The following is a 12,131-nucleotide window of genomic DNA, read 5'->3' on the forward strand; positions in this document are numbered from 1 at the left end:
TTTGCTTAAACGCCAACCCTCCTCGCTCTCTCCTCTCTCTCTCTCTCCCTCCCTCTCTCTCTCTCTCTCCTCGTAGCGCTTCTCAGCCTCTAAATTTCCCCACTCAGATATTTCTTCCTCTCTGTTTTTTCTTACTCGACCACCCACCCAACTAAACTTACCCACCACCACCTCTTCACTTCGTTCACCTCCCTTCTTAATGGATTCCCGCTCATCATCCGACGGTCGGAGTTTGACTCCGGACTCACTCTCTCCCACCTTCTCCTCATCCTCAGCCGTCCATCGCGCTCTGGAACTCATCCAATCCGACGACCAGGATTCCAAGCTCCAGGGCGCCCAGGAAATCCGGCGCCTCACCAAGACCTCGCAGCGGTGTCGGCGCCAGCTCTCCGACTCGGTGGGCCCACTCGTGTGCATGCTCCGCCTTCGTGACTCGCCCGAGTCCCATGAGTCGGCCCTACTCGCCCTCCTCAACCTCGCCGTCAAGGATGAGACGTACGTGAAAACATTCCCCTTCGAACTCTTTCTATATTTTTTAATTTTATTTTATAAAAAGATTTTCCTTTTTTTCATGGAATTTAGTGACTATATTTCTTGGAAATTGTGTATGTATTTTCTTGAATTTTGGGAAATTTCTTTATAGGATTCTTGGTCTGGGTGCCCTTCACGTTCATTTCTATTTGTGCGGTCACGGTTATACTACGTCAACCTTTTATATTTTTATTTTTTTTGTTTTATTATTTTTATAAAAAATCAATATATAATGTTAACTTGACTTAGCCGTGACTTTACAAAATATGAGAAGATGAAAAAAACATCCAAACAAACAAGGCAGACAATCTGCCTCCTTAATTTGGTGAAAAATATAAATATTAATATAAAATAATGGCTCCCGCAGAATCCTATTCGGGGATCCTCTTTTTTCTTTTTTTCTTTTTTTGCTTTACTTTTTCTTTTATCTGATTGGTTGCTGAGAAGATGGTGGGAAAGAATATCCTAAAGTTGTCGGTCAGATTTTCCTTCATGGATATATCTGTTTCGTTTGCGTTTTCAATTTTTTTTTTTTTTTTTTTATCATGATAAATGTTTTTGGTTTTGTCAAAATAATTTTATTTGGGTAGCAAATAAATAAAGCTTGTTCAAATTATGATAAACAAATTAATAGGGTGATACTAGCTCAAAAAGTATAACTTTTACACTTGTAAATAAGTCTCATATTTTTTGTTTAAATAATAAAGTCTCATATTTAATTATTGTAAATTTAAATACCTAATTATAACTGCACCATTCTGTTATGTTAGTCAGCTCAAATCCACTTTTCTCCAATTTTGTTTTGTTTTGAAGAAAAAGAAAGTTTATTTAAATGGGTTGGTACTTTGGTTGGTTATAATTAGGTTCATAAAGTTACCAAAAGGAAGAAAAGAATGCAATCAAGTTATGCTCCATTTTCTTATGGAATTGGAAGCTATGCTCGTTTGTGGTTGCTTCGAATATAGTACTTTTGGTCTAATTTCTTGAATAGTATTGAAATTAAAGGAACAATAAATAAATATACACAGATATACAATATTTTCTAGGAATTCAAGTAGTTTGCATGGCCAATGAAAATGTTGGTATTAATATGAAGTTCATCATGTGATCGAGAGATTTTTCAGTGTGTCGAGAACACGGTCCGATATATCAAGTGTAATAATATAATTTGTCGAGAACTTTCAATCAATTTTATTATTACACATGGTGTGCATACCCGTATTTCTGGTACACTAAAAAATTTATACTCAGTGATCAAAGAGAAATGTTTGATATTTGTAGCAACCAAAATGAGCATTAGTGGGTTGAAAGCAAATGAGAACCAATCAAATGTTAAGAAAACCAAAGAGATTGCTTTGTGAGTTATGATAGACTTGTGTTGAAAGGAATTGGATGCTTCATGGTTCGAGAAGCCCAGGGGATCCAAGGAGAGTTGTTGCTCTCTTTTTCTTCGCTTCTTACTCCGTCTCCTCCTTTTTTTATGAATCCTACTGCTCAAGTTATCATATTCTAATTAAAAAGTTTTTTGTTCAGTTGGGAAGAAGATAACTATGTGTACCTATTGAGTAAGAGAAGCACATTGGTGGTCCTCCTTTTTAACCTTTTTGCATGTTTATTTGTTGCCTTCTTTTTCTTTTTCTTTTGTTTTTAATAATTTTTTCCTTTTCTTTAGTCTAAATGTAGATCACACTTTTGTAATAAAATAAAACAAAAACACTTCTTTTTGTATTTTTTGTGGTAGTTTCTTGGCACCTAAATGGGGTGTAACTAAGTTCATATGTGGATTAGGTCAATTCGTCAGTTACGAGTTTGAATCAGTCTCGTAAATTAGAGTAGCTTAGAATAGAATATCACATTGTCTAAGCAATTGAGAAACATGACAGTTACGATTTGGATGAAATTACTAGTTGAGTACTTGAGTGTATTTCCATTCAAATTGGAAAGATGCTTGGGTAATTTGAATTTCAATGTTTTGGGCACAATCTTCCTTTTCTGCTGCTAATTTTTCTTCTCAATATTTGGTCTCTCAGGAACAAAATTAAGATAGTGGAAGCTGGCGCTTTAGAGCCAATAATTGCTTTCCTTCAGTCACAAAGTTCCACCCTGCAGGAGTATGCAACTGCAGCTCTACTCACTCTATCAGCTTCTGCCGTCAACAAGCCAGTTATTGGTGCTTCCGGTGCCATTCCTCTTCTCGTCGAAATCCTTAGACATGGCAGCCCACAAGCTAAAGTTGACTCAGTAATGGCGCTTTCCAATCTCTCAACACACCCTTCTAATCTTAGCATCATTCTTGAAGCAAAACCAATTCCGTCCATAGTTACTTTGTTAAAGCCCTGCAAGAAATCTTCAAAAACAGCTGAGAGATGCTGTGCTCTGATAGAATCTCTGGTGGGATTCGACGAGGGAAGAACTGCCCTCACGTCTGAAGAAGGCGGAGTGCTTGCAGTGATTGAGGTGCTTGAAAATGGATCGCTCCAAAGTAGGGAGCACGCTGTAAGTACTCTACTAACAATGTGTCAAAGTGACAGGTGCAGATATAGAGAAGCGATTCTTAAAGACGGGGTAATCCCTGGACTTCTCGAGCTCACAGTTCAAGGAACGCCTAAGTCTCAGACAAAAGCGCATACACTTTTGCGCTTATTGAGGGAGTCTCCATACCCGAGATCAGAGCTTGAAGCAGACACTCTGGAGAACATTGTATGCAACATCATCTCTCAAATTGACAGTGATGATCAGTCCAGTAAAGCGAAGAAAATTCTGGCCGATATGGTTCAAGTTAGCATGGAGCAAAGCTTGAGACATTTACAGCAAAGGGCTCTGGTATGCACATCGACTGATCTGCCTATCAGTACTTGCACCTCTGAAGTATCTTTGAAATGACAGTTTTTCGTTTGATTAGCTTCGTCTTTCTGACGCGGGTCCTGTGAGATAAAATTTCGATGCTGTACTAGAACAAAGAACAAAGAATGATATGGTAAAAATGATGCCAGTCCAGGCCTCTGCGAAGTCGGGTGACTGGTAAGTATCAATAAACTAGACAATGTATGAGAGTTTGAGAGAAAATATTCTATTAGTTGGTTTGTAAAGAACTGTTGGATCCTTTAGTATAATAATCTACTGAAAGCTTTACATATATCTCCATTGGTTACCTATCATATGAGGTTCCTCTGTTAATTGTTAAACGGAACTCGTTCGAGAAATTTTTCAACGTGTCTGAGTTTATTTCTAATCCCTCGCATCCAACTATTTGTCATCCATTTCTTCTTTTATTTTTCCTAATTGCCTTGGAATTTAGAAGTTTCTTGCCCAAACATACCATAAGTGAATCTAAGCATCACTTTGCCTTTCCTAATAATGATGTTTCGAGACAATTTTCTGTCGTAAAACTTCCCGACTTCGACTCAATCCATCCCAAGCGATCACACAACATTAGTTTTGTGGTAGGAACTTGCCAACACACAAAATTTAGCTTGGACTAACAATCACCAAGTGCCGCAAGGCTTCTGGATGTAACGGAAATCTCCACAACCATTTCGTTGTTTTTTGCCATCAGGTTTCTTGACTCCCAAGCTACCTCCTAACTTATGAAGGTAACTCAATGAAGAAATACAAGTTAAAATTTGGTCCATGGGATTTGCAAGATGGAATAGCTGGTAGTGGAATAAGGGTGAGAAGAGTGATGAAAGGAGACAACTCTCTCTAGTCGAGATAAGTGCCCTATCTACCTGTATTTCTGCAAGTTTGCTAACAGATGAATGTACCAAAGGCAATTTAAAGTAACAAAAACATAATTAGATCATAAATATCAAATCTTGGCGCCTGGAGGCGTTGGGAACAAAAGAGTCACCCCTTTAAAGAAAGGAGCATCGCAGCCTTTTCATTATTTCCTTCTCCAAGAACTCTAGATTGTCAGCATCAGATGCTTGATTTTCCTCAGATGCCTTTTCTCGGTAACCAGGAGAATTCATCCACCATACCCTTCCCAGAGTACTTATTTCCTGCTTCAAGAATTCTAGCTTGTCAGCGTTAGATTCTTGAATCTTTTCAGATGTCTTTTCTCGGTAACCAGGAGAGTTTATCATCAGATACAACTTTTCCCGTTCCCTGTAAGCATAATAAAGTTCGTTAGTACTTGGTAGTCAGCAGCTTACTCTTCGGGCGACATTTGATATAATACAAGACTAAACTTCTTTCTGCGTGTCCATCCTAATCCTTCAAGTTACAAGGCATTCATATTCTTCGTCTATTGCACATGAAATCTAATCATTTAGCTAGTCGAGTCCAGTCTAGTCTAGTCTTGCAACCTGCCAAACACAGCCTAAATATATATACATATGGCACAAAACAAATAGCACAGGCAACGTTGTATAAGTAAAAACAATTTATTCATGGGCTTACAGTATGAATTTTCCATCTTCTCACGGATCTTTTCAGGGTCTGCCTTTACTCTTGGAACCCTCAGAAAAACCAACAGATATTCATTTACAAGACACATTTCGTATCCACTGGAGACGGTGCTGGTAGGAAAACTGTCATTCTCGCTGTGTATCTGCAGGGGCAAGAAGATTTATCACATATAATTACCTAATAACCTAGTAGACAACCAACTTTACTACCAAAGGCATCATCATCAAACACTTGTTTCGCGGACATGTCCCCGGCAATATATAGGATTTTAAAGTGGCCACTTTTTGAAGATTCCCTTCTCTCTGTTTGGAGATCATATTCATTGAACAGAACTCCAATCTCCGTATTCGGTTATCTGAACAAACCAATCCATGGGTTCTGCTCAGGTAACTTAGTGGGTGAATCAAGTACATTTAACTATTAAATTCTTTCAAGCTATTTCAAGTCAATGTACTAGCTCTCTGTCAATTGAATTGTGAATTAAAATTTTTATATTAACCAGTGGAATCGCTTGATTAAGATGCGTCCAGGTTGAATGTAGGATTAGGTTTTAGTTTTAAAATTGTTTGATTATAGCCTAAACCAACGAACCGCCCTTCCCGCACGCCATAGACTCTGTGTCTTATCTTAGGGATTCGTTGTTCTCTATACAAGAAACATGCTTGACTGGTGGCACAAAAGAACTGTCGTTAAAGAAAAATGCTGATAGGTTCGACCAAAACAAAAGATACATGATAGAGGAGATTTTCTAAAGAAAAATGTATCATTTACCGTCAAAGAAGACAAATGGGCAAGAGCTTCAATCTCCAGTCGATGGCTGTAGATTATCTTCCAATCCAAATTGTTTCGACACATTACATGAGCTGGTCGCCTAAAAAAAATAGAAAGAGAATGAGAAGTCCAACTGCAGATATCACATAATTTCAGAGATTTTTAAGAAACAAGATAGACGTTGCACTGCACCTTCAAGATATACCTTTCACGACTTTCTTTTGCAAGTGAACGGAGAGATTTCACAATAGTCTCTACAAGGTTCATCTCAGACTCTACCCTTCATTTGTCCAGCACTGGAAGAATAACATGATAAAAAGGCAGTTAGTACACAAACCAAGTTCAGATCAACATCAAACATTATATCAGCAACCTTCTTCCAAGTTACAAGGTCATATTACGACTAAACTGAATGCTTTTATTATGACTAAACTTACATCTACAATGGATGGATACTCGCACATCATAATTGATATTGCCCTCTTGTGAACCCCGGAAGATGGAAGACGCTGCCACAGTTCTTCTGTGACAAATGGCACAAAAGGATGAAGCAACCGTAACCCATGTTCAAGACATAACCATAGAGTATCCCATGCAAAACCCCTTTCTGATGCAAACTTTGGATCGTTACCAAAAAAGTAAGGCTTGATCATTTCAAGAAAAACATCGCACAACTGGTATTGCCACCAAGCATGCACTACGGTGGCCGCATCTGATAACTCATAGGATTCCAGTGACAAAATAATTTTGGATATGGATTTATTCAGTACCGAGAGTATCCACTGGCAACTAAATGGAAGCAAATCTGGATTTACACTTGAGGGTGGAACATAGTCATCCCCAAGTATGCTCAGAGAAAATCGCACTGCATTCCACAATTTATTACAATAGCAACTATAGCTCTAAACACTTTGGATGTCCAAATTAATCTTATCATGCTGAAAGGACAAAACAATAAAACAGATTATTTAGATCAAGTCTAAACCTGACCAGTATAAGACATGTGAGAAAACAATTACATGAATAATATAGTTAGACAGAAGTCTAAACCTGAACAGTATAAGACACGAGAGCAAAACGGAGAGCATCTGCACCACATTCCCAAATTCCTGCAGGAAAGTCCTTCTTTAGCCCTTCTTCTGAGACAGCTACTTCCTTGGCATCCAAATTTCCCTCTAAAATCTTCTTCCGTAGACCTTCAAGGTCAATACCATTTATTACATCAAGTGGATCAATGACATTTCCCAAGGATTTTGACATTTTATGTCCATGGGCATCATGAATCATTGGGTGCAAATATACCTGCAGACCAATAAAAGTCCACTTGTCACTTCAGTAATCAAAACATAAGATGAAAATCATCGCACGAAGATATCCACACAATCAAAACATATATATCTTCAGCAAACAAGCAAAAGTCTTAAAGTTTAAGACATAAAACTAAAACACCTACTGGAACACACTGACAAGCTAACAAAAATAGTCATGTAACGTTGGAATCTCATCACAACAGCGTACTTTTATTTCCACAAATATTCTTTAGCCCCAGGCTTTACCAAGTAGAAGAACATTTTGTCTCTAATTAGTGTATGCTATAACATCTTAAAGTCAGGCAACTAGTAAATTATAACTAGGGAATATACAACACATATAAATCTGTTTATCACACAGATATACATCTATATTGAAACAATTTATGCTTACCTTTGTAAAAGGTATGTTGCCGCCCAATGTCATTCCTAGCATTACCATAAGAGCAACCCATATCATGCCCAGTTTCAAGAACTGCAATCGGATAAAAAGCCTTTAGATCTTCTGTGTTATCTGGCCAGCCCAACACGGAAAATGGAAACAAACCAGAAGAAAACCATGTGTCAAGGACATCAGGATCCTGAATTAATTGAAAATTCCCCTGGTATGCATCACTAGCCTTTGCTTGAGCCTCTTCTTCATTTCTAGAAATTACCCATCGTGCATCAATTAATCCAAAATCTTCCTGCTTATCACCTTCATAAACAACATACCATGCAGGAATACGGTGACCCCACCAAAGTTGCCTTGAGATGCACCAATCACGAATGTTCTCAAGCCATCTGCGACAGGTAGACCAAAACTAGTAGGCACTTACATAGGAAACTAATCAAATATAGAGAGAGAACAAATACAGACTAAGTGAACCAGCTATTCACATAAACAAATAACTATCTGAAAAGAGCTGAGAAAAGATCAATAACAGCTACCATTGATTGACATTAGTTCGACGAATATATCTTAAACAAAAATAAAAAATAAAAGGATCAATGGTTATTGAGATATTGATGACCTATCAAATAATGCATATTTACCAAAAACTACAGAAATTTTACATGAAACTTTGGGAAATGTTAAGCACAACAATAATACATGTGCTACATTAATTCCATTAAAAAAGTCATGATAAAGATGATATCTGATGACAAGTAAAAATTTAAACTGGCTGTTTCATTAGGGCGGCAGGATCTAAACGGAAACAAGACATTACCTCTTCCATTCAGCAGTATACTCTCTTGGGATGATCTCAAGCTTCCTGTGTTCATCATCTACGACAGCATCAAGGGCTTGTTTTCCCATACCGCTGCATTTAAGATACCATTGGGGCTTTATCATGGGTTCCACAACATCTTGGCTTCTAGAGCAAATTCCAAGTCGCATCTCATTGTTCTTTGCTTCTTTATAGAGACCCTAAATGGCATGAGAAAACTGTCACCAAAACCTCCATAACACCATAGAGAAAATGAAGTAAATGGAGAGTATCATCCAACTAGGAATATTGTGAAACAACTGGTGATGTTGATAAGTGATGCAATAACAAGTAAATTATTTTAAACTTCATTTGAGTGTCCAGGATGACGAAATGCAAACAATTCCAATTTCAAATTAACTGTTGAAATCAAAAGAGTATCAGGCGGAAGAGAGTAATAAAGATCGAGGAAGGAAAGTGTCAGTCATAGTGCTACAGATGTTACTTCTAGCATAGACAGTCTAACTGAGTAGGCCCCCGCCAATATAAATGTATACTGATCACTTCGTGAAGTCACATTGATAAAATGATACCGCATGTTGATAGTCAGCATAGAACTTTCAAATGAGTGTAGTAATGTAAGATAGATACCTTCTTCTTTAGTGCTTCTGTCACTGCTTCTCGGACTTCAAAACGTGGCATTCCTGCAAATTCTCCACCCTCCTCGTTTATTTTTCCATCATCCGTAAAGATGTTAATAAAGTCCAGGTTATGGCGCTTTCCCACATTAAAATCATTAGGATCATGGGCTGGGGTTATCTGCAGGAGGAAAAGAGAGAACAAAACATTTTTTTCATCCATAAAATATAAACCAGAAAAAAAAATTAAAGCAATCACCCACAACTTATATGTCAAACTTTACCTTCACAGCACCAGTCCCGAACTCTGGATCAACAAGAATTTCATCACAGACTATACAAATCCTTCGTCCATTGAAAGGGTGGATGGCATGTTTTCCATGAAGATGTTCATACCTCTTATCATTAGGATGTACAGCAATGGCAGTATCACCGAGCATAGTTTCCACTCTAGTGGTGGCCACCACAATCTCACCTAAACCTTCCTCCAAAGGGTAAGCAAATGAAGTTAACACACCAAATTCAACAGGACTGTCGTATCCAGGAACCCTCAGTAATGTCCTTTCTTCTATACCGATGTAATCCACCTATTTACACCAAAAAAATTTTATAATGCTGAAAAAAAGAGGGAGGGGTATATGCAGGGACAAGGAGAAGGCAGACCTCAATGTCAGATATAGCTGTACGCAACACACAATCCCAATTCACTATGCGATTAGCCCTGCAAAATGTAACATGCCAAAAAAATGCAAATAGGTTAACCAAAGTGAAGAAAAAGGACAGAAGGATGAGGTATAGGTGTGGATGATTGCTACGCACTGGTACCAAGATCCTGTCCCATTCCCAACTTACAAACTAACTGAACAAAACATAACTACAACGTCAAACAAGAACCAGAAAGACAAAGCTAGCATCCAGCAGTAAGTTGCTAACAGCTATTCTATATAATGTTTTTATCTAGAATGCTTATATTCCAATTAGCATAGAGGTCTGAGCTGGGAACAAGACAATAAGAAACAAGTGTTCCCCTACCCTATGCCGAGCATACCTGTAGAGAAGCCCCTGCTTATGCAGCCTTACAAAAGCCTCTGTCACGGCATTTGACCTTTTCTCATCCATCGTGAAGCACTAAAAATTAAGGAACCACAAAGGTTAAATCAAGAACAGAGCGAGAGAGGTCTTCATAACTAGGTCTAATAAACAACTAAAGCAAAGTCATACAAAGCTCCACGAACCTCAATCTTACCTCACGGGACCAATCCAAAGAAGCACCCAAGCAACGGAGCTGCTGTAAAATGGTGCTCCCATGCTTTTTCTTCCATTCCCAAACCTTTAACAACCAAGTTAACCACACAATGAATAGTATGAATGTATTCGGAAACTTTTAAAACATCAAACTTATTTAAGAAATTTATTTCCAGCTATTTGCAGTTCAAGCTTACCTTAGCCACAAATTCCTCACGACCAATATCATGTCTGGTTAAATGTTTTTCACTCATAAGCTTCTTTTCAACAACCACCTATAATAAGCACATGGACGTCATGTCTAGCGAACGAATACATATGTAATGAAGATAAATCCAGATCCATGAAATTCAAAAGTCCATGCATATTATATGGCCAACATATGACGCGATTAATAATTTGTCAATCATGAGGTACAAAAGGAACTGCTTTAAAGGGAGAGGACGTATCCCCTATAGGCAAAACAGGGCCGAAATATACAACACATTAATGCACTTTTGGCACATGGGTTAAGTCAAATATCTGTGAAATGCTGGAGTAAGGGCAACGGAGTAACTCTCTTGCACATAATGGTAATGTAACCAATTGCTGATTAAAGAGACGAAGAACAGAACCTGTGTTGCTATCCCGGCATGAGCCATTCCAGGCACCCACATGGCATTGTAGCCAGACATTCTCCGCCAACAAATGATAGTGTCCTGCATACAGAAAAATCAGATCCAATTTTCTCTACACGCCCTAACCAATAAAAAGCACAAACTCAACAATCTATGCAAAGATGTGACCTCAATAGCAGCAGTAAGAGCATGGCCAATGTGAAGGGTGCCGGTCACATTGGGCGGCGGTAAAACCTGCAATACATGCAAAACCCGTTAACGTTCTCGCTATTTTTTATTTCTCTCTTTATCGGTTATCCATATCAATGTGAAGTTGTAAACCCAAGACACAAGTTAGTTTGGAGCAGTACACTCACAATCACAAATGGAGGTTTGGAGCTGTTGGCATCTGCCGAGAAGAACCCCATTTTCTCCCACAATCATACCACCTAAATCAGCAAGTAATGGAGAGGAAACTATGAAGAAACTACAAGAAGCAATTTATCAGTAGAATTAATAGGTGAAAAGAAGAGCATACGCACGACTTCTCCACAGCACGCGGATGGTACATTTTCGCCATTTGATTGGCCATCCTTTTCTTCTGGCCGAATGGAGTCTCCGGGTCCCTAGCATTTTCATCTTCATCATCCAAAAGCCTTGCATTCTTCGTTTTACTTGTCTTCAAAGTAGAAGCTCATGCTTGTTGCTCCTAAATGATTTTAAAAGTAACAGAATGAATAAATAAAGCCTTAGCCTTTCATCACTGCATTGATATTCGAATATTTATAAATGTGAAGTTTTAGAACATGAATGTATACAGATGCTTGAATAAAGAACATAGCTATCTTAAATGTCGAAATTTTTTAACTTTCTGAGGAGCAGCAAAGACAAGCATAGCAAAGTGCAAACCAGTACCTGCAGCTTGATAGCTTTCTGCAAAGCTTTTTGCTTTTTCAATTCTTTCTCTTTTGCCTGCCCAAATGCCAAAAACAAAATAAATTAACTTGCTTTCTTTGTTTCTTCAGTAAATACAAATAATTTACTCCAGATTCTCAGCGAAAGCAAGTGGTTTGTAACTCAGATTCTTCGTTACACCCGATGTCCCGGGTTCGAAACCCCGTTGCTTAACGTAAATTATTTTATAGTTTGTCAGATAAAAATCCTCAGCCAAAAGTGTATTTAAAAGAAGCAACAGCGAACCAACCTTTGCTTCCTTCTTCATTTTCTTGATTGTATCTGCCTCTGCAGTTGGGGAAGACATTGCAGAGCACGGCGGGAGACGGCAAACTGACACCACTGAGTGTGGGGGAAGAAGAAGAAGAAGACGTCGTAATGTGGAAGAGATTATTAAATTAGGCTCGCAATTTATGCTGCCAAGGGAGGAGTAGAACGAATAGTGTTGCTATTCAACAATACATTGTGACGTGACAATATATTATT

At 38.2% G+C, this 12,131-nt stretch overlaps 1 protein-coding gene and 1 pseudogene across 1 annotated transcript; one reads left to right on the plus strand and one right to left on the minus strand.

The window, feature by feature from the left end:
- On the plus strand, positions 1-3,667 carry LOC125472698 (U-box domain-containing protein 4-like). The gene is made up of 2 exons (XM_048574417.1): positions 1-495; positions 2,562-3,667. The coding sequence occupies exons 1-2, from the start codon at positions 200-202 to the stop codon at positions 3,412-3,414; spliced, it is 1,149 nt and encodes a 382-aa protein (XP_048430374.1). The 5' UTR covers positions 1-199; the 3' UTR covers positions 3,415-3,667.
- A 570-nt stretch (positions 3,668-4,237) lies between these two features.
- On the minus strand, positions 4,238-12,131 carry LOC103927243 (annotated as a pseudogene).

This window comes from the organism of the source record quoted next, unplaced genomic scaffold, assembly GCF_019419815.1.
Source record: "Pyrus x bretschneideri cultivar Hongxiangsu unplaced genomic scaffold, Pyrus_bretschneideri_v1 Contig71, whole genome shotgun sequence".
NCBI lineage: Eukaryota > Viridiplantae > Streptophyta > Magnoliopsida > Rosales > Rosaceae > Pyrus > Pyrus x bretschneideri.

What these genes read in the sequence shown, in the direction of transcription:
- LOC125472698 (XM_048574417.1), top strand. Translation starts at nt 200, where the DNA reads ATGGATTCCCGCTCATCATCCGACGGTCGGAGTTTGACTCCGGACTCA. An exon ending in CTCGCCGTCAAGGATGAGAC is followed by an intron (nt 496 to 2,561) that starts GTACGTGAAAAC and finishes TTGGTCTCTCAG; the next exon opens with GAACAAAATTAAGATAGTGG.